General features: G+C 39.7%; 1 protein-coding gene and 1 pseudogene across 1 annotated transcript; one reads left to right on the top strand and one right to left on the bottom strand.

The window, feature by feature from the left end:
• The first annotated feature begins 2,706 nt into the window (after window positions 1-2,706).
• Window positions 2,707-3,231, top strand: LOC130867896 (mortality factor 4-like protein 2). Its single transcript, XM_057760120.1, has one exon. The coding sequence runs from the start codon at window positions 2,719-2,721 to the stop codon at window positions 3,229-3,231; it is 513 nt and encodes a 170-aa protein (XP_057616103.1). The 5' UTR covers window positions 2,707-2,718.
• Window positions 3,232-12,490: 9,259 nt separating this feature from the next.
• Window positions 12,491-23,679, bottom strand: part of LOC130868328 (protein SET-like) — a 59,631-nt pseudogene continuing 48,442 nt past the window's right edge.

Here is a 23,679-nt window from a genome sequence, read left to right as displayed (position 1 = left end):
CGTAAACCCGCCCCCAAGATGACGTTTGTTTACAGATAGTTTCCACAGAAACCTCAGTTTCTGCTGGCGGTTAGACAAGCAGAGTGCCGCTCCTCTACCGTCCTTAAAAAAGAGCTAAATTTGGTAAACAGTCGGGAGATTTGATCCTGGTTGTAAAACTAATTCAGACAACAGATTTCTGGGTTGTGTGCCCAGTCCGTTTTCCCAGATAATACTAGAAAACCTGGAAATTCGTTAGTATTACTTAAATGAGTTCCAGGAAGAAAGGACCTCATGTTTGTGACCAACATTTTGGGGAAGGAGATGACTTCAGGAAGCAGATACCAAGTTACAGGGAGGTCAGAAAAGTGAGAAATCGCCCCTCAGAACAAAAGTCAGCTAAGCCGAGGAATCGTCTACCAGCTCTTCCAGGAAGACCACAGGGTTGCCCTGCCACAATAGGTGGCTAAGTGGAGAGAGGTGGCTCCCATGGGAAAATCCAAAGAACAGAGAAAAATCCCTCCACCGAGAAGTATCACATTGCTGATAAAACTCCCACTGCTGAGAAGAACTGCACTACAGTTAAGAGCACCTTGGCTGAGAAACTTTTGTTAGCTGAGAAACATCGTGCTACAGAGAAGAGTTCCTCTGCCAGGAAACACCATTCTCTTGGAAAACATCATACTATAGGGAAATTTTCCTCTGCCGGAAATCACCCCTCTGACAGGGGCCTCTCTGGGAAGAAGCTTCACTTCTCTGAGAAAAGACATTCATCTGAGAAGCATCTCTCTCTTGAGAAAGATCTTCCTACACAGAGAGGTCGCCTTATCAAGAAAAGCCGTCTTACAGAAAAACTTCACTCTACAGAGGAATGTGGTTTGGCTGAGAGAGGCCGCCCTATCATGAGAGGTCGACCTGCAAAGAAAGGACTTTCTACTAAGAAGAGTGCATCTACTGAGAAAGGTTACTTTGATGGGAGAGTTCGCTATACTGAGAACCATCACCCTGAAGAGAAAGAACCCTCAGTCAAGAAATTTATTTCTGCAGAGAGCGATCACCAGCTAGAGAGAGGCCATTCTGTGAAGAGGGAACTCTCCACAGAGAAAAAAGGTCACCCCTTGGGGAGAGTTCGGCCAGCTGAAAAAAATCACCTGGCAGGGAAGGGTCACTCACCAGAGAAGACTAACGGTGCAGTGAGAGGTCGCCTCTTCAAAAGCTGCCCTGCAGAGGAGAGTCATTTATCCAAAAATGATAACTCTGCAAAGAGAGGACCCTCTCCTGGAAAAGATCACCACACAAGGAGGCTTCGCCTCAGAAAAAGTTATCCTGCAGAGGAGGATTACTCATTTGAGTGGGGTAACTCTGAGGAGAGAGAACCCTCTGCACGTGAAGATCGCCCTGCATGTAGTGGTCGCTCAATCAAAAGCCTCCCTGCAAAGGAGAGTACTTCATCTGAGAAGGTTAACTCTGTAAAGAGAGGACCATCTCCTGGGAAAGATCGCCGCACAAGGAGGCTTCACCTCAGAAAAAGGTACCCTGAAGAAGAGGGCTACTCATTTGAGTGGGGTACCTCTGAGGAGAGAAGACCCTCTGCACATGAAAATCGCCCTGCAAGGAGAGGTCACCTCATCAAACGCTGCCCTGCAGAGGACAGTCATTCATCTAAGAAGGATAACTCTTCAAAGAGAGGACCCTCTTCTGGAAAAGATCACCCCACAGGGAGAGGTAAGCCTCTGAAGAAAAGCCGCCTTGCAGAGGAGGGTCTGTCAGTTGACAGGGCTAACTTGGCTGCAAGAGGACCCTTTGTAGGTGAAGATCGCCCTACAGGGAGAGGTCAGCCTCTGAAGAAAAGCCACCCTGCAGAGGAGGGTCGCTCAGATGAAAGGGGTAACTCTGCAGCAGGAAGACCCTTTGCAGGTGAAGATCGCCCTGCAGGGAGTGGTCAGCCCATCAAAACCTACTGGGCCAAAGAGGGTCATTCATCTGAGAGTGGTATCTCTGCAAAGAGAGAACCCTCTCCCGGAAAAGAGGGTCATACAGATGAGAGGACCAACTATGCAGAGAGAGGATTCTTTGCAGCAAAAGATTGCCCCACAGAAAGTGGTCAGGCTCCAAAGAAAATCTGCCCTGCAGAGGAGGGTCACTCAATTGAAAGGGGTAACTCTGCAGGGAGAGGACCCTCTGCAAGGAAGGATGGCCCCACAGGGAGACATAGGGCTCCAAAGAAAAGCCAACATACAGAGAAACATCTATCTGCCCTGGGAAGCTGCCCTCCCCAAACAAGTCATCCTGCAGAGAAAAGTCTATCTTCCCAGAGAGTCTGCTCTACAGAGAAAGTGCTCGCAGGGGAGAGAGGTCACTTTGTTGAGAAAGGATGTCCTGCAGAGAGAGAACTCTCTGGTGAGAAAGGTAACATGGAAAAGAAAGTCATCTGTTTTGAGAAAGTTCATTCTGAGGAGAAAGATCAGTCTTCCCAAAGCAGCTACACTGCTGAGAAAGTTAACAAAGTAGAGAGTGGGTACCCTGTGGCGAAAGGTCATCACTCCATGGAAAAAAAGCTTTCCTGTGGAGAAACCCTCTTCTTCAGGATGCGCGCCTAACATGCCAGTGCCAAGGAACATGCAGAATATTCAAGAAAACAGAGTTGGCAGTGGTACCAGCATAGTACCACAGATTCCTCACCAGAATGTGGCTGGGACTGTCACCACTGGTCGATCTGGGCAGGCAGGGAAGGTGAGAATGGGAGTTGAATTGAAGTTGCCTGAAGAACTTAAGCCATGTCTTGTTGAGGACTGGGAACTGATAAACAAGCATAAGCAGTTATTCCAACTCCCTGCTGAGAAGAATGTAGATACTATTCTTGTGGAGTATGTCACTTTTGTGAAATCACAGGGAAATGCTGATAATAGAGAATATTCTGTTGATGAACTTGTGTATAGAATAAGAGAGTACTTCAACAGGATGCTGGGCACCCAGCTGCTCTGCAAGTTTGAAAAGCCCCAGTTTGCCGAAATCCACCTGGCTTATCCTCATATTCCAATTTCTCAGGTTTATGGGGCTCCACACCTCCTACGATTATTTACTCAAATTGGGACTGTATTGACCCATTTGCTCTTTAGTAGGCATAGTCCTATGCAAGTGTCTAGGTATCTGCATGATTTCCTTAAATATCTAGCTGAGAATTCCACTTCTCTATTTAGTGCCAGCAATTACAAAGTGGCTTCTGCTGAGTATTGTTGCAAAGCCCTGTGAGGGTCAGCTGACCACTCCCTGTTATGACCTGGATCAGTGAGCATTTGTGTCTTTGCTGTTTTTATTACAGTTGTTCTTGAAAATTGTCAAAATATAACAGGGCTTAATATTTTAGTCTGCTTATTGTTGTGAACAGAAATAAAAATATTAAATGCTTTATCACTATTTCAATAACAAATAAATGTTCACTAAAAGAATTTGTGTTGCTTATTTGACAACACTGCTTGAATGTTGGTGTTTCTATTCTTACACATTATGAGTTTCTGTAATGGCATGAACGAATGCAGACAGATTGTAAAAATATATACAGCTTTAATGGGGAAATAGACTTACAGAACCACCATTCCTGCAGAGACCAGGAAAGCAGAAGCAAGCACTGCGAGCACACTCGCCAGATTTATAAGTAAACATTAGCCCGAGGTGAACACGCCCCCTAAGGGGTGGGACTTATCCCTACATTTCCCCCTTTTGTCTAAATAAGACAGAACTAAACCAAATACAACTATATACAATAATAACAAATAATAAATATAACAAAACAATATTGAGAACAAAAGTTTTGCTAAACATTCTATCTCAAGGAGTCTAAATAACGTAGAGAGTAACTACAATTATATAATCTTCAACTCCATCAAAGATCTGAGAAGAGAATAAATATTACTTAACAAACAAGATATATCCAAAATGTGCAACAATTGACAGAGACAACTGACTACCTGGGCAATCACCCAAAGTCTCGTTTGCAATGTTGAGTCAACCAACTTTGGCTAAGGCCTAACATAACTGACATACCATTATTAAAGGCAAGGAACTTTTCAAAACTATCTTACCCTGTCTTGGCAGGATATGACAGTCCTGTTTTATCCATTGATGCACGCTCTGTATCTCTGTCAGTGTTTGAGGTATGGGCATTTCTTGGCCCAAAGGCCAGTTCTGCCAAAAAGAAAGGCTCCAGGTGGAGTGTCTTTGGTGCTCAACATTCTCTTGGGAATAGAGCGGTGTTGCCAGGAGCAATTGTGTCTCACTATCACAAAACTATGAGTTAGATTAAAGGCCATTTTCTACAGCTCTTTAAAGAGGTTGAAGATTATCTATCTATACTGAGTATAATCTCTATATATCTAAAGAACCTGATTAGTCTAATTATAAATGACAAACTTAGATGACTATTTAATCTACATAATTCTCAATATCTATCTAACTTAAAGACTAAGACAATAAACAACTGTGTCACAAATGAGGATAATGACCTCCAAATATAAACACTGTACAAATATACATTGCTATATGGTAAATATATATCAATACACAAACATTATATAAGTATCTTAATCAGAAGAGAAAATCTTAGTTTTAGTTTTTCTCTAGTAAACTCAAACCAAGACACTCTCCATCTCTCATGCCCCCTACTTTATTTCTCCTAGCTTTGGTTTTAATTTGCAGAAAATGTACTCCTATCCCTTACTATAGACATACAGCCAACCACAGTAATCTCAGCCTGTTCCCCTGCAATGCAGTCTGATTTAGCTCAATTCTAGGTGATAAGACATAAACTCAGAATTTTCAGAAATAGTGCTTTGGTACCCCTCAAAAAAAGTAGAAATCAGAGATGTACATTACTTTTCCACTGGAAATTAACACATTTTGGTAGAATACCCAGAAGCACAGTCACTCATGTGTGACTGTGGAAGCCAGCCTAGAGGGAAAACTGACTCCTAGCAGTATGATTCTGAGCAGATGCCTAATAGCCAAGACTGTTTCAATAAATTATAGCACTTATTGTACATCCTTGTAAGAATCTCTTTTAGGAAAAGTATTTAATGACATAGAAAATTATTTCTGTGAGTTTTAAGTGGAAATCAGATGTGGTATGAATAAACTGTAACCATAGTAAAGTTAATACTCGGAAATGTTAACAGCTATATTATTTGTTTCTATTGTATATGCTAGAAAAAGATTCATTGTGCTGAGTATCATGGTACTCACCTGTCATTCCAGCAGTCGGGAAGCTGAGGCAGGAGGCTTAACACCTAAATGTAGGCTGCATAGTAAGATTCTTTCTCAAAAAAAATGGGGGGGGGTTCTGCTGTTTTTTTGCAACAATTGTATCTGAGGACTCTCTAGACTGTTGCTCAGGTAAAGGTACTTGCCCTCAAGCCTGACAACCTGAGAATTGAAAAAGGTTAAATCTTCCCCCTTGGAGTTTCCCTTAGAGGCAATGAGGTGGGACATAAGCTATTACTGGGGGGGGGGGTGTCCAGCCCCAACATAAAACATTTCTCATACAGAGTGGAGGCATGGGAATGAAGACACAAGTCACATGACAGTATCGGGAGGGAGTTCAGTGATCATTTAAATCCTGAAATCACCCACGTTTATTTTTCAAACTGCTTTATTTATCCATGCAAACTGAGAGGGAAATTAACAAAAACTTTATTAGCATTTTTTCCTAGGTAGCAGGGGGGATAACTTAGGTCATGTCTTGCTTGTGCCTATTTTGTCACATAGACTGAAAACACCTCTTCCCTAGGTGACCTCCTGATTTACAATAGAAGGAGCAAAACAACATTAGCATATCCTTGCACCTGTTGAGGTGATACTGCATTTGCTTTGCTTCAAAAGAGCCAGGTGATCCCCTCCTGTGTAGAAGGTGCAAATTATGCCTTGTAAATTGTTCAGATTCTCTGACTGCCAGACAATGTTAAATATGGACCTGCATAATTCGGCCCTCACATATTACAATGAGAGAAGTATTTTCAAATATTAAAGAGTAAGAGTGACATTACTGAGAAATAATCAAAGCCCAACTAGAAACTCTACAGCCACTGAAAGAATTCCATGGCCGGGCGGTGGTGGCGCACGCCTTTAATCCCAGCACTTGGGAGGCAGAGGCAGGCGGATCTCTGTGAGTTCGAGACCAGCCTGGTCTACAAGAGCTAGTTCCAGGACAGGATCCAAAACCACAGAGAAACCCTGTCTCGAAAAACCAAAAAAAAAAAAAAAAAAAAAAAAAAAAAAAAAAAAAAAAAAAAGAATTCCATGTTGGAGAGAGGTAGCCAGACCTCCAATTGGCTATTCAATCAAGTCCCAGATACAGCCAAACACTGGACTGGATCCTGAAGTGCTAAGAATTGGAGACATTAACTAACTATACCCTTTAATGCAAATATCCATACTTTCGTTTAAAAGTATTTTTACTACATTGTTTATTTATTTGCTCTGAGTGTGGTTGCTATGGATGTCAGAAGAAAATTTACAGGAGTTTGTTGTCACCTTTCACCATGTGAGTTCTGGGGATTAAACTGTTGACAGACTGCAGCAAACACTTTTACTCACTGAAACACCTTTTACATCACCAAACCCCACATTCTTTATTGAAAGATCAGAGTTCTTGCACCTTGGTGACTACTGTAATACTAAATAATATGCAGAAACCCATCATAGATTCCCCAGACTCATTGTCCCACCCACTGTCAGTCACTTCCATGGCCCCAAACAGCACCAGCACTGTGTAGAGGCAAACAAGGAATTTTAGGTAGATCTCCCCAGATCCATTCTCCTCCTTGCCTGCCTATCAGTACTCTAATGACCATGTTCTCCAGTACCAGCACATTGTGAACTTTGACTCAGAACTCTGGGTAGGCTCCCCCAGAAACAAAGCACCACCCCACCTATCAAGACACCATATGGTGGTAAAAACACAAGCAACATTAATAACCAAGATAATTTGTCTCTTCTAGAAATCAGCACCTCCATTGTACTAGTCTCTGAGAAAAGTAATTTATCTAATGCACAGGACAATGACTTCAAAGCATCAATTATAAATACATTCAAAGAACTCAGAACCACAGGCTGCAACTGCACAAAGCAGAGCAAGAGCTGAGTGATCAGTCAGACAGATAGGCATCCCACTCTCTAGACCCTCAGTACTGGGGCAAAATGCCAGGCCCCTCCCCCACCTGCCTCAGTTTCACTAGCCAGTTAGCAGGCAAATTTCCTGCAGGTAGGCTGTTTCAACATCCACCCCCATTGATCAGACCCTATAAGCTACTAGGTCCACTCCATCCCCAAAACTACCCATTCCCTGCACAGGCTGCAACTGCACAGAGAAAAACTAGAGAGTAGGCCAAGAGGGACCTCAGCAGCTCACTGACACAAACAGTGACTGCACAGAGTAGACTAAAGCAGCTTCCTTAGACACAGACAGCAGCTTCAGTTATTGGACCAAGAGGCAAAAACACTGCCAGCATGAATTGGAGGAAGAGATGGGTAGATGTCAATGCAAAAATTAATTAAACAACCTAAAAGGCAACATGGTAACTCTAGCACCCAGTGGTCATACAACAGGAAGATCTGATCATCCTAACTTAGAAGAAGCAGAAGAAAATAATCTTAAATATAACTTTATGAAGATGATAAAGACCCTTAAAGAGAAAATGAAAAATTCCCTTAAACAAATGGAGGAAAAGAAAAAGATAAATCAGAATAAATCAATAAATCTCTTAAAGAAACACAAGAAAATAAAAAAAAAGTAATCAAACAGGTAAAGGAAACAGCTCAAGACTTGAAAACTGAAATAGAGTCAATAAAGAAAACACAAACCAAGGGAAATCAAGAAATGGAAAATCTGATAAATAAACAGAAACTATCAATGCAAGCATAACCAACAGAATACAATACATAAAAGAAAGAATGTCAAATGTTGAAGATACTATAAAGGAAATAGATTCATCAGTCAAGGAAAATGATAAATTCAAAAAATTCTTAACACAAATCATCCAGGAAATGTGGGACACCATGAAAAGACTAAACCTAAGAATAATAGGTATAGAAGAAGGAGAAGAACTCCAATTCAAAGGCACATAAAATATAGTCAACAAAATCATAGAGGAAAATTTTCCAAACATAAAGAAGGATATGCATATAAAGGTACAAGAAGCTTACAGAACACCAAATAGATTGGACCAAATAAAAAAATCCCCTTGCCATATATTAATCAAAACAAAAAACATACAAAATAAAGAAATAATATTAAGAGCTGCAAAGGAAAAAGGCCAAGTAACATATAAAGGCTGACCGATCAGAATTACCCCTGACTTCTGACTTCTCAATGGAAACCATGAAAGCCAGAAAGTCCTGGACAGATGTGTTGCAGACAATAAGAGACCACAGATGCCAGCCCAGAATAATGTACCCAGCAAAGCTTTCAATCACCATCAATAGAGAAAAAAAGATATTCCATGACAAACTAAAGTTTAAACAATAGATATAGTCTTATAGAAAGTACTAGAAAGAAAACTCCAACCCAAGAAATCTAACTGCCCCCCCCAAAAAACCACAGGCAACAGAAACCATCACACCAGCAAACTCCAAAGAAGGGAAACACACAAACACTACCACCAAAAGATAACAAGAATTAACAATCACTGCCATTAATATGTCTTAGTATCAATGGACTCAATTCGCCTATAAAAAGACACAGGCAAACACAATGGATACAAAAGCAGGATCCATCCTTCTCCTGTACATAAGAAACACACCTCAACCTCAAAGACAGACATTACTTGAATAATGGAATGGGAAAAACTTTTCAAATCAAATTGAACCAAGAAACAAACAGGTGTAGCTATTCTAATATTTAACAAAATAGACTTCAAGCTAAAATCAATCAGATGGCTCAGTGGTTAAGAGCATTGCCTGCTCTTCCAAAGGTCCTGAGTTCAATTCCCGGCAACCACATGGTGGCTCACAACCATCTATAATGAGGTCTGGTGACCTCTTCTGGCCATACACACAGACAGAATACTGTATACATAATAAATAATAAATAAATTTTTTTTTCAAAAAAAGAAAAGATGGAGAAGGACACTTTATACACATTACAGGAAATGTCAATCAAGATGAAGTCTCAGTACTAAACATTTAAGCCCCAAATACAAGGGAACCCACTTATGTAAAAGAAACATTACTAAAGCTTAAGTCACACATCAAACCTCACACACTCATAGTAGGAGACTTCAACACCCCACTTTCACCAATGGACAGATCAACCAGACAGAAACTTAACAGAGAAATGAGATATAACAGATGTTTTAGTAGGAGCTGCGGGCAGCATTCCTGCCTGGCCCCTGGCCGCCTGGCTAGCTTATGCCCCGAAATAACAACACACAAATTTTATTCTTTTAAACACTGCCTGGCCCATTATATCTAGCCTCTTCTAGGCTAATTCTCATGCATTAATTTAGCCCATTTCTAATAATCTGCGTAGCACCACTAGGTGCGCTTACCGGGAAAGATTCAGCATGTCTGACCTGGCGGCTTGCTTCATCACGTCTGGCTCTGAGAGGAGCTGCCCTGCATCTGAGCTCACTTCCTCTTCCTCCCAGCATTCTTTTCTGTTTTCTCCACCCACCTATGTTCTAACCTATGAGGCCAAGCAGTTTTTTTATTAATTAACCAATGACCTTCCTCCATCATTTTCCCTTTTTCTGTTTGAACAAAAAGGAAAGGCTTTAACTTTAACATAGTAAAATTACATATAACAAAATAGTTATCAAGTAAAAATTACAGTTACAATATTTACATCTATTTTATCTTTTATCATAACAAAGGAAAACAGCTATAACTATCTATCTATTCTTCAGCTCCATCAAAGACTCCAGAAGGATATAATATTACCTAAGTAAATGAGAAGTAAGCAACTTACAAAACTCTAGAAATCATAGAGACATCTCGCTGCCTTGACAGTCACCCAAAGTTCCTCTGTACCATTGGGGCATCCATCTTCGGCCTACAGGCCCATAGTATCCAGAGACATTTCCATGAAGCAGGAAATTTCAAAGGCAGTTCAGTCACTATCTGCTGTGTCCTGCAGAATGTCTAGCAGACTCTTTCATGAATCAGGAACCCCGAAAGATCATCTCACCTTTAGGCAAGTTCAGTAGTCCTCTCTCTGTGTGGGTTCTCTGTGTCCAGTTTATACAATAGTCCAGGCAAGAGCAGTTTCTTGACCAAATGGCTATCAAACTCCATAAGGTGCCTCTTCGATGCCCATCTTCTTTATTCTTGAAGTAGATTGGTGCTGCCAGGAGCAGACGTGTCTCATTGTCATGAAAAACCCTAAGTTATTAAAACATTTAAAATGCCATATTCTCTAACCTTTGATAGATATGATGAATGCCTATCTGAAATATATCCATGCACATCTAGAAAGTCTAACTAACATGACTACAAACTTGACTATTATAGATGATTATCTATTAACAACCTATATATATTACATTTTTAAATGAACTAACTACACAATCACAATACCTTAATCAAGATCAAAAATACATACATACATATATATACATATAACAAAATTGACCTTAAATTTATATCAACAAAGCAAAACTTATACCAATGTAAATTATCCATATCTATATCATATCCCCCTTTAAATGTAAAAGGACGTTTATAAACAATATTTGGGAACATGGGCGCAGTTTTTTCTCGCTAAACTGCTTCCTGCTGAATGGGGGTGTTGTTATTCAGATCTTTCATGGTGTAACCTGTGTGCCAGGGTCACCTCAGTCGGAAGTTGAGTGAAGTAATTTTCTTTCTTTTTTTTTTTTTTAATCTTTATGTTCCTTTATTGGAGCAAGATTCCTGAAGTATACAGTGATGTATTTACTAAATAGAGTCCTGTGCAGAAATTACACACTATCCATCTAGACAGATTTGGTTACACTTTGCCTATTGATGGAGTAGTTCCATTTATAAAGTTTTATACATCAAAAAGCTTTGAATTTGACCAGGCTGTCCATTAATCATCTCTGAAAAGTGGCATTTAATTTTAGCTCTATTTTACAGCATTAAAAAGCTTATGTATCAGGTAGCTTTCCAAAACATTATTCTCTGCACAATGGCATTGAGCAGACAAAACTTCTTTATCCACCCAGATTCACAGAGTCTGAGAGCTTTGCTACATACCTGGGACAGTGCACTCCCAACCACCCCAAAGACTGCTGACTCTGAAAGCCCATTTCCTTGGTCAGTTCAAATTGCCAATGAAGACCCGCCAGCAGCTATGCTTCGTACAGATAGCATTAGAGCAACAGGTCTGTGACATGGTGGGAGCAGGTGCTGCCATAATATCCAGGTAACTAAAGGCTCGTTTAAAAAATGCCAAATTGAGATAAAAATCATGGGTACAAGTCCATTGCAGCAAACTGTACCCACATCACCCAGTTACGGAGACATTAAGACATGATTCACATCCCTTTAACTCAATCTGCATAGCCCTGAGGTCATCCTGCAAAGTGCATATCAAAAAAATATGAAGTTAGGGAGAAAAAGTTTGACATGATGTCATTATGCAGGTCAAACTTGGAAGGTCATGTTGAGCATCTGTTCTGATAGAAAAGCATCCGGTCTTTTGTGTACACATTGGTTTTATTGTAACAAAGCAACTTGTACACTTCAACATTTAAAATGAGCATCTTTTCCTTCCAATGAAAACCAAAAAACTAAAAATAAAAAAAAAAGTTAAAAATAAAGTTACAACAGAGAATGTGAACTCCAAATAAACACCTACAGGTTCTGCTGATTCTCCCATTGAGTGGTAGGGCTCAAGTCATCATTAGGAGAGAATTTTATTTTAAAAGTGTCATCTTAAACTGCAAGGATGTCTGTTAAACATCACAATTAAACATGCCAAAGGAGAAGCCATGTTGTCACAATGCCCATTTACCCATCCAGACACTTCAAACCCACCCTTGCTGACCTTCTAAACCCCCTTTTTTTTCTTTTTTTTTCTTTTTATTAAACAAGAAAAAGTAGACAGATACATGTTGGTAAATGTTAACTGTCTGTATTCACATAGACACAGTGTAATCACAGAGAAAGGAAAAAAGCTAGAATTCTATGCACTACTACACAGGGGTCTAGCACCCCCCAGCCTCCAGCAGAGCCAAGGGGGCTGGAGAACTTTTCTTTTTTCCCACAGAGCACGCTGGTGGTGGTGTTGAATCCACAGTTTAAGACAAGAAAAGATAAAAGTGAATGTAGAACAGAGTAGTGGAGATTCTTTTCCCATTGTATTTTGCTCAAGACATTTCCCCCAAAATAAGTTGAGAACCATGGTATTGAGACCTCAGATACAGGGTGACTGAGCACAAGAGGGATTGGGGACAGGAGGGAAATGACTGCAACTTGCTCCCAGGGACTGGATAAATTTAAAAAATAAAAAGAAAATAAAAAAGAGAGTCGGAATCCATCAGTCTTCTGTGCTAGTCAGCCTCACCTCATCCTCCTCTCCTTCTTCTCTTTCATCATCATCTTCATCTTCTTCACATTCATCTCCTTCTTCATCAATATCTTTCAAGCCTTCTTCTTCATCAACATCATCTTCATCTTCTGCCTCTACCTCTTCATCGTCCATATCAGGAACCAAATAGTACTACAAGGGGTTTGGCCAAATGTCATCTTTGATGACTTCTCCTAACTCATCTGCACCTGCATCAGAGTGGTCAGTAAACCAGGTAAAGAAGCTCTCTGGCTCTTCGTGTTGTCTCTTCTTGCTGGCCTTATTCTGTGTTTGACTCGAGCATTTTGTCAAATCCTTTCCAGATTTCCATTTGATTTCAGTGGACTTTGAGGATGGGTCACCACTCTCATTCAGATGAAATTTTTTGGAGAGAACTTTATTTTTGAAGTAGGGATTTTCATCAAAATAAAAATCTATTCTGTAACCCGATTTAATGTCTTCAAATTCTGTTACTTCAACTCTGGTTAAATAATGCAGAGCCTCTTCATCTTCCTCCCCAAGCAGTGCAGACACTTGTGGATGGTTGACAAATGTGGTTACCCAAAAATTTGGGATTTTAGCAATCAATTCTGACCTCTTCTGAAAAAATGGTTGGCGGGGTTTTTATATTTTTGTTCTACTTTTAGTATTTCCTCACTTGATTGTTCATTAAGTCTGTCTATTTCATTTTGTACTTCGTCAATGTTAAACAAAAAGGAAAGGCTTTCACTTTAACATAGCAAAATTGCATATAACAAAACAGTTATCAAGTAAGAATTACAGTTACAATATTTACATCTATTTTATCTTTATCATAACTAAGGAAAACTATAACTATCTATCTATTCTTCAACTCCATCAAAGACTCCAGAAGGATATAATATTACCTAAGTAAATGAGAAGCAAGCAACTTACAAAACTCTAGAAATCACAGAGACATATCGCTGCCTGAACAGTCACCCAAAGTTCCTCTGTACCGTTGGGGCATCCATCTTCGGCCTACAGGTCCATAGTATCCAGAGACATTTCCATGAAGCAGGAAATTTCAAAGGCAGATCAGTCACTATCTGCTGTGTCCTGCAGAATGTCTCGCAGACTCATTCATGAACCAGGAACCCGGAAAGATCATCTCACCTTTAGGCAAGTTCAACAGTCCTCTCTCTGCGGGTTCTTTGTGTCCAATTTATGCAACAGTCCAGGCAAGAGCAGTTTCTTGCCCAAATGGCTATCAAACTCCTTAAGTAGCCTCTTCGATGCCCATCTTCCTCTTGAAGTAGATTGGTGCTGCCAGGAGCAGAGTGTCTCATTGTCATGAAAAGTCCTAAGTTATTAAAACATTAAATAGCATATTCCGTAGTCTTTGAAAGATATGAAGAATGTCTATCTAAAATATATCTATGTACATCTAGAAAATCTAACATGACTACAAACTTGACTATTATAGATAACTATTCATTAACAACTTATATACATAACATTTTTACATGAGCTACACAATCACAATACCTTAATCAATATCAGAAGTACATATACATATGACAAAATTGACCTTAAATTTAAATCACTAAAGCAAAATCCATATCAATGCAAATTATTCATATCTATATCATATCTCCCTTTAAATGTAAAAGAACATTTATAAACAGTATTTGGGAATATGGGCCCAGTTATTTCTCTCCAAACTGCTTCCTGCTGAATGGGGGCGCTGTTATTCAGGTCTTTTATGGGATAACCTGTCTGCTAGGTTCATCTCAGTCGGCAGTTGAGCAAAGTAATTTTCTGAAGGTGTTCACAGCAATCTTTCAGGAGGGTGTGGTCTATCATACCATATTGGAGTAGAAGAAATCCACAGGGTCTCATCCTCTGTGAAAACAAAAAAAGAAACTCCTTTCCAAAGCATCATGTCTTTAGATACAAATTTTAAAGTCAAGGTATTTTCAAAATATCTATGTTGGATTAGTCCAGCAACATTTATAAACATATATCTTTTAGCAGTTGTTGCTCTTTTCTCAGTATTCAAACAATTCAAAGAGAGCATAATAGCATACAGTATCAAGATTCTCTGTGTATTTCCCATCTTTGTGTGACTTTATTTTAGCCTCTATTTCATTTATTTCTACTTTTATTTTATATTCTCTGTATATCTGTCCTGGAATAACTCTGTAGATCAGGCTGTCCTTGAACTCTCAGAGATCCCTCAGTCTCTGCCTACCAGGCATTGGGGATAAAAGGCGTGTGCTACCACACCTTGACGTCACAGAGGTCAATCTCCCTCTGCCTCCCAAAGGTTGGGATTAAAGGTGTGTACTACCACACCCAACAACTCTCTTCCTTTTTTGTTACTTTTAAGAACTTTAACTTTTAGCTTGCATATATTTTTTAAACACACTGTAAATCATTTAGAAATTTTCTTTGTCTTTGAATCTCTCTTTACTGTATATCTCTTTTTCTGACCACACGAGCCTTTAAATTACTGAGCAATATGGGTAGGATTAAAGCCGTGGCTTTGGCAGCTAGATCCAGCCTATTCCTTAGCTTTCTGCCATCTCAGCCTTGTGGCTGAAGTACCGGCCAGAGCCCTGTTTATCGCCACAACTCTACAATGTTTCAAGGTCCTTGCCAGCAAGCAAGCTGCAGCAGTATTAAGCAACACTCAAGAGCTCCATAGTCAGGACTGCCTGCTTGAAAGTCAGAGTTTGCCCTGGCCGGACAGCCCAGAAAACCGGCATTTTAAATCAGCGCAGCTTTTTTTCTGCTACGGCTGAAAACAGACAGGCATGTGTTCAGCTTTTCATCAACACCATTCAAGTGTTTCATGGCAGAACCTCTTAAAAGAGCTGCAAGGTTTGCAGCTAAAGCTGAGTCAGGAAGCATCTCTTAGATGAGAGCGCTTGCTTGCCTCTAGCAGGCAGAGCAGACCCGAGAAATTGCTGCTACCAAGAAAATATGCTTTACTCTATTCTTTCCCAAGCTTTCTCAGGCTTTCTGTGGATGCAGTTGTCCACATGTTGGGGGCCATTCTGTAGTAGAAGCTGCGGGCAGCATTCCCGTCCGGCTCCTGGCCGCCTGGCTAACTCATGCCCCGAAATAAAAACACACAAATTGTATTCTTTTAAACACTGCCTGGCCCATTTTATCTAGCCTCTTCTAGGCTAATTCTCACGTGTTAATTTAGCCCATTTCTAATAATCTGCGTAGCACCACTAGGTGCGCTTACCAGGAAAGATTCAGCATGTCTGACCTGGCGGCTTGCTTCATTGCATCTGACTCTGAGAGGAGCTGCCCTGCATCTGAGCTCACTTCCTCTTCCTCCCAGCATTCTGTTCTGTTTTCTTCACCCACCTATGTTCTAACCTATGAGGCCAAGCAGTTTTTTTTTATTAATTAACCAATGACCTTCCTCCATCAAGATGTCATGCCTCACATGGACTTAACAGAAAGCTATAGAGCATTTCACCCAAGCACAAATGAATATAGCTTCTTCTAAGCACCTAATGGAACCTTTTCTAAAACTGACCACATGCCCTTAAACAAAGCAAACCTCAACAGATAAACAAAATTGGAGTAACCCCCTGTATCATATCAGATCACCATGGCTTAAAGTTAGAAATCAACAACAACACTAATTACAGACAGCACACAAACACATGAAAATAAAACAGTGCTCTATTGAACCATCCCTGGGTCAAGGAAAAAATAAAGAAATTAAAGACTTCCTAGAATTCAACAAAAATGAAGGCACAACTTACCCAAACCTATGGGACACTAAGAGAGCAGTGTTAGCAGGAAATTTCATAGCACTAAGTGCCTACAAAAAGAAAGTGGAGAAACCTCACACTAGTTTAACCTGAAAGCTCTAAAACAAAAAGAAGCAGACTCACCCAGGAGAAGTGGAAGACAGCAAAAAATCAAATCAATAAAAGAGAAGCAAAAAAAAAAACCCACTGGCTGGGCGGTGGTGGCGCACGCCTTTAATCCCAGCACTTGGGAGGCAGAGGCAGGCGGATCTCTGTGAGTTCGAGACCAGCCTGGTCTACAAGACCTAGTTCCAGGACAGGCTCCAAAACCACAGAGAAACCCTGTCTCAAAAAAAAAACAAAAACAAAAACAAAAAAAACCCACAAAGAATCAATGAAACAAAGAGTTGGTTCTTTGAGAAAACCAAAACAAACCCTTATATAAACTAATCAAAATGCAGAGAGAGAGAACATCCAAATTAACAGAATCAGAAATGAAAAGTGGGACATTATAACAGACACTGAGGAAATTCAGAGAATAATTAGTTCATACTACAAAAACCCGTACTCCATAAAATTGGAAAGTGTAAAAGAAATGAAAAATTTTCTGAGTAGGTACCACATATCAAACTTAAATCAAGATCAGGTGAATAAATTAAATAGACCTATAACCTACAAAGAAATAGAAGCTGTTATCAAAGCCTACCAACCAAAAAAAAAAAAGCCCAGCTCAGAATAGTTTCATTGCAGAATTCTATCAGAACTTCAAAGAAGAACTAATACCTATGCTCCTTAAATTGTTCTACATAATAGAAACAGAAGGGACATTGCCAAACACCTTTTATGAGGCTACAGTTACCCTAATACCAAAACCACATAGAGACTCAAACAAGAAAGAGAATTACAGACCAATCTCACTCATAAACATTGATGCAAAAATATTCATTAAAAGACTGGCAAATTAAATCCAAGAATGCATCAAAAAAATTTGTCACGATCAAGTCAGCTTGATACCAGAGATGCAAGGATGATTTGACATATGAAAATCTATCAATGTAATCCATTATATAAATAAACTGTAAGAAAAAAATCATATGATCATCTCATTAGATGCTTAAAAAGCATTTCATAAAATCCAACACGCCCTTAATGATAAAGGTCTTGGAAAGATCAGGGATACAAGAACAATATCTAAACATAATGAAAGCAATATACAGCAAGCCAACAGCCAACATCATATTAAATGGAGAGAAACTCAAATAGTAAATAAGAAACAATAAAAGGTTATCCACTCTTTACATCTCTTCAATATAGTTCTTGAAGTTCTAGCTAAAGCAATAAAACAACAAAAGGAGATCAAGGGTATCCAAACTGGAAAGAAAGAAGTCAAACTTTGCTATTTGCAGATGATAAGATAGTATACATAAGTGACCCCAAGGATTCTACCAGGGAACTCCTACAGCTGATAAACACATTCAGCAATGTGGCAGGATACAAGATCAATGCAAAAACAATCAGTAGCCCTCCTATATACAAATGATAAAGATCTGGGAAAGAAATCAGAGAAACATTACTTTTGACAATAACCACAAATAACAAAATATCTTGGGGTAACACTAATCAAACAAGTAAAAGTTCTATTCAACAAAAACTTTAATTCTTCCAAGAAAGAATTTGAAGGAGATATCAAAAAATGGATCAATGTTGTATTAAGAGCAGCGGGGCTGCGTCTCCGGTACCCGGCCGCCCGCATGGCTTATGCCCCAAAATAATTACACGGAAACTGTATTCTTTTAGTCACTGCCTGGCCCATTAATTCCAGCCTCTTATTGGCTAGCTCTTACATATTGATCTAACCCATTTCTAATATTCTGGGTAGTCCCACGAGCTGGCTTACCAGGAAAGATCTTAACCTGCATCTATCTGGAGTGGGAGAATCATGGCGACTCATGACTCAGCTTCTTTCTCCCAGCATTTACTTCTGTTTACTCCACCCACCTAAGGGTTGGCCTATTAAATGGGCCTGGGCAGTTTCTTTATTAATTAACCAATGAAAGCAACAGATTAATACAAGACCCACCTCCATCAGATCAACATAATAAAAAGGCAATTCTACCAAAAGCAATCTACAGATTCAATGCAATCCCCATCAAAATCCCATCACAATTCTTCACAAACCTCCAAAGTATAATACTCAACTTCATATGGAAAAGCAAAATGCCAAGGATAGCCAAAACAATCCTGTGCACTAATAACTTCTGGAGGCATCACAATTCCTAACTTCAAGCTCTACTACAGAGCTACAGTGCTGAAAATAGCCCGATATTGTCATAAAAACAGACAGGGGAACCAATGGAACTAAATTGAAGACACAGATATCAATCCACACACCTATGAACACTTGATTTTTGGCAAAGAATCTAAAATTATACAATAAAAAAGAAAGCATCTTCAACAAATGATGCTGGCATAACTGTATGCCAGCTTGTAGAAGAATGCAAAGAGATTTTTATCTATCGCCATGCACAACACTAAAGTCCAAATGCTCAAAGACCTCAGTACAAAACCAACAATAGTGAAGCTCATAGAAGAGGAAGTGGGAAGTACACTTGAATGCATTGGTACAGAAGACCACTTCCTAAATATAAGTAGCACAGACACTGAGAAAAACAATTAATAAGTGGGACCTCCTGAAACTGAGAAACTTCTGTAAAGCAAAGGACACAGTCTACAAGACAAAACGGCAGCCTGCAAAATAAGAAAAGATCTTCACCAACCCCATATTAGACAGAGGGCTGATCTCCAAAATATACAAAGAATTCAAAAAATTGGTCATCAAAAGAATAAATGATTCAATAAAAAAGGGGTACAGACCTAAACAGAGACCTTTCAACAGAGGAATCTAAAATGGCCTAAAGGCACTTAAGGAAATACATACTCAACATCTTTACCCATCAGAGAAATGCAAAACAATACAACTGTGGGATTCCATCTTTTTTTCTCTTTATTTTATTCTTTTTAAATTAAGATTCCGCCTCCTCCCCGTTTCCCATTTCCCTCCCCCTCCTCCCGCACATTGCCCCCTCCCCACACTCCCCTCCCCCTCTCCCCATTCCACTCCTCCTGCCCCCACTCCATTCCCCCTCCCTCTCAAGACTGAAGAACAGTCCAAATTCCCTGCCCTGCGGGAAGACCGAGGTCCTCCCACTTCTATCTAGGTCCAGGAAGGTGAGCATCCAAACAGGCTAGGCTCCCATAAAGCCAGTTCATGTATTAGGATCGAAACCTAGTGCCATTTTCCTTGGCTTCTCATCAGCCATCATTGTCTGCCATGCTCAGAGAGTCCAGTTTCAACCCATGCTTATTCAATCCCAGTCCAGCTGGCCTTGGTGGGCTCCCAATAGATCAGTTCCACTGTCACAGTGGGTGGGTGTATCCCTCGCAGTCCTGATTTCCTTGCTCATGTTCTCCCTCCTTCTGCTCTTCATTTGGAACTTAAGAGCTCAGTCCATTGCTCCAATTTGGGTCTCTGTCTCTATCTCGATCCATCGCCAGATGAAGGTTCTAAGGTGATATGCAAGATATTCATCAGTATGGCTATAGGATAGGGTCATTTCAGGTTTCCTCTCCTCAGTTGCCCAAGGTACTAGCTGGGGACATCTCCCTGGACACCTGCGAGCCCCTCTAAAGTCAAGTCTCTTGCCAACCCTAAGATGGCTCCCTTAATTAGGATATATATTTCTCTGCTCCTGTATCCACCCTTCCTTTATCCTAAGCATCCCATTCCTCCAAGCTCCCCCCATCCTCCCCTTCTCACATTTCTCACCCCATTTACCCTTAGCCCCATGCCACTTCATCCCGAAGTTCCCAGTTTTTGCCCGGCAATCTTGTCTACTTCCCCTATCTAGGCAAATGACTATGTGTTTTTCTTTGGGTTCACCTTCTTATTTAGCTTCTCTAGAATCACAAATTATATGCTCAATGGCCTTTACTCATGGCTAGAAACCAATTATGAGTGAGTACATCCCACGTTCATCTTTTTGGGTCTGGGATACCTCACTCAGGATAGTGTTTTCTATTTCCATCCATTTGCATGCAAAATTCACGATGTCATTGTTTTTTTACTGCTGAGTAGTACTCTAATGTATATATATTCCACACTTTCTTCATCCATCCTTCCATTGAAGGGCATCTAGGTTGTTTCCAGGTTCTGGCTATTACAAACAATGCTGCTATGAACATAGTTGAACAAAAATACTTTTGTCATATGATAGGGCATCTCTTGGGTATATTCCCAAGAGTGGTATTACTGGATCTTGGGGTAGGTTGATCCCAAATTTTCTGAAAAATCGCCACACTGATTTTCAAAGTGGTTGCACAAGTTTGCATTCCCACCAGCAATGAATGAGTGTGCCCCTTACTTACTCCACAACCTCTCCAGCAAAGGCTATCATTGGTGTTTTTGATTTTAGCCATTCTGACAGGTGTAAGATGGTATATTAAAGTTGTCTTGATTTGCATTTCCCTGATCGCTAAGGAAGTTGAGCATGACCTTAAGTGTCTTTTGGCCATTTGAATTTCTTTTCTTGAGAATTCTCTGTTCAGTTCAGTGCCCCATTTTTTAATTGGGTTAATTAGCATTTTAAAGTCTAGTTTCTTGAGTTCTTTATATATTTTGAATATCAGACCTTTGTCTGTTGCAGGGTTGGTGAAGATCTTCTCCCAGTCAGTGGGTTGCCTTTTTGTCTTAGTGACAGTGTCCTTTGCTTTACAGAAGCTTCTCAGTCTCAGGAGGTCCCATTTATTCAATGTTGTCCTTAATGTCTGTGCTGCTGGGGATATACATAGGAAGTGATCTCCTGTACCCATATGTTGTAGAGTACTTCCCACTTTTTCTTCTATCAGGTTCAGTGTGGTCAGACTGATATTGAGGTCCTTAATCCATTTGGACTTGAGTTTTGTGCATGGCGATAGATATGGATCTATTTTCATTCTTCTATAGGTTGACAACCAGTTCTGCCAGCACCATTTGTTGAAGATGCTTTCTTTCTTCCATTGAATACTTTTAGCTCCTTTATCAAAAATCAGGTGTTCATAGGTTTGTGGGTTAAAATCAGAGTCTTCTACTCGATTCCATTGATTGACTTCTCTGTTTTTATGCCAATACCAAGCTGTTTTCAATACTGAAGCTCTGTAATAGAGTTTGAAGTCAGGGATGGTAATGCCTCCAGACGATCCTTTATTGTATAAGATTGTTTTGGCTATCCTGGGTTTTTTGTTTCTCCATATAAAGTTGATTAATGTCCTCTCAAGATCTGTGAAGAATTTTGATGGGATTTTAATGGGGATTGCATTGAATCTATAAATTGCCCTTGGTAGAATTGCCATTTTTACTATGTTGATCCTCCCAATCCAAGAGCAAGGGAGATCCTTCCATTTTCTGGTATCCTCTTCAATTTCTTTCTTCAAAGACTTAAAGTTCTTGTCAAATAGATCTTTCACTTCCTTGGTTAGAGTTACCCCAAGATATTTTATGCTATTTGTGGCTATCGTGAAGGGTGATACTTCTCTGATTTCCCTCTCTGCTTTCTTATCCTTTGTGTATAGGAGGGCAACTGATTTTTTGGAATTGATCTTGTATCTTGCAACGCTACTAAAGGTGTTTATCAGATGTAGGAGTTCTTTGCTGGAGGTTTTGGGGTCGCTTATGTACACTATAATATCATCTGCAAATAATGACTTCTTCCTTTCCAATTTGAATCCCTTTGATACCCTTATGTTGTCTAATTGCTATTGCTAGAACTTCAAGCACTATATTGAAGAGGTATGGAGAGAGTGGACAGCCTTGTAGTGTTCCTGATTTCGATGGGATGGTTTTGAGTTTCTCTCCATTTAATTTGATGTTAGCTGTCAGCTTGCTATAAATAGCCTTTATTATAATTAGGTATGACCCTTGTATCCCTAATCTTTCTAAGACCTTTATCATAAAGGGATGTTGAATTTTGTCAAATGCTTTTTCAGCATCTAATGAAATGATCATATGGTTTATTTCTTTCAGTTTATTTATATGATGGATTACATTGATAGATTTTCATATGTTGAACCAGCCCTGCATCGCTGGGATGAAGCCTACTTGATCATAATGGGTAATTTTTCTAATGTGTTCTTGGATTCGGTTTGCCAGTATTTTATTGAGTATTTTCGCATCAATATTCATGAGTGAGATTGGCCTGTAGTTCTCTTTCTTGGTTGAGTCTTTGTGTGGTTTTGGTATCAGAGTAACTTCAGCTTCATAAAAGGAATTTGGCAATGACTTCTCTGTTTCTATACTGTGAAATACATTAAGGAGTATAGGTATTAGGTCTTCTTGGAAGTTCTGGTAGAATTCAGCATTGAAGCTGGCTGGACCTGGGCTTATTTTGGTAGGGAGGTTTTTTATAACAACTTCTAATTCTTCGCGACTAATAGGTCTATTTAGATTGTTCACCTGGTCCTGGTTTAACTTTGGTATATGGTACTTATCTAAAAAATGTCCATTCCTTCTACATTTTCCAATTTTGTGGCATGCAGGCTTTTGTAGTAAGATCTAATGATTCTCTGAATTTCCTCTGGGTCTGTGGTTATGTCTCCCCTTTCATTTCTGATCTTTTTAATTTGTGTATTCTCTCTCCGCCATTTGATTAGTTTGGATAGGGGTTTATCAATCTTGTTGATTTCTCCAAAAACCAGCTTTTTGTTTCATTGTTTCTTTATATTGTTTTCTATGTTTCTATTTTGTTGATTTCAGCCCTCAGTTTGATTATTTCCAGTCTTCTACTGCTCCTAGGTTTGTCTGCTTCTTTTTTTTCTAGAGTTTTCAGGTGGGCTGTTAAGTCTCCAATGTGTGCTTTCTCCATTTTCTTTAAGTGGGCACTTAATGCTATGAACTTTCCTCTTAGCACTGCTTTCATCGTGTCCCATAGGTTTGAGTATGTTGAGTCTTTGTTTTCGTTGAATTCAAGAAAGACTTTAATCTCTTTGTTTATTTCTTCCTTGATCCAGGTGTGGTTCAGTAGCTGACTGTCCAGTTTCCATGAGTTCATAGGCTTTCTGGGGGTAGCATTGTTGTTGAATTCTAACTTTATTCCATGGTGATCCGATAAGACACAGGTGGTTACTAATATTATTTTTGTAACTGTGTAAGTTTGCGTTGTTACCTAGTATGTGGTCAATTTTCGAGAAGGTTCCATGGGCTGCAGAGAAGAAGGTATATTCTTTCCTATTTGGGTGGTGTGTTCTATAGATGTCTGTTAAGTCCATTTGATTCATTACCTCCCTTAATCCTCTTATTTATCTGTTAGGTTTCTGTCTGATTGACCTGTCCATTGGTGAGAGAGGAGTGTTGAAATCTCCTACTATTAGTGTCTGTAGTTTGATGACTGC

The sequence above is a fragment of the Chionomys nivalis genome, chromosome X (genome assembly GCF_950005125.1).
Source record: "Chionomys nivalis chromosome X, mChiNiv1.1, whole genome shotgun sequence".
Taxonomy (NCBI): Eukaryota; Metazoa; Chordata; class Mammalia; order Rodentia; family Cricetidae; genus Chionomys; species Chionomys nivalis.
This window is presented reverse-complemented; position numbering and strand designations above follow the sequence as displayed.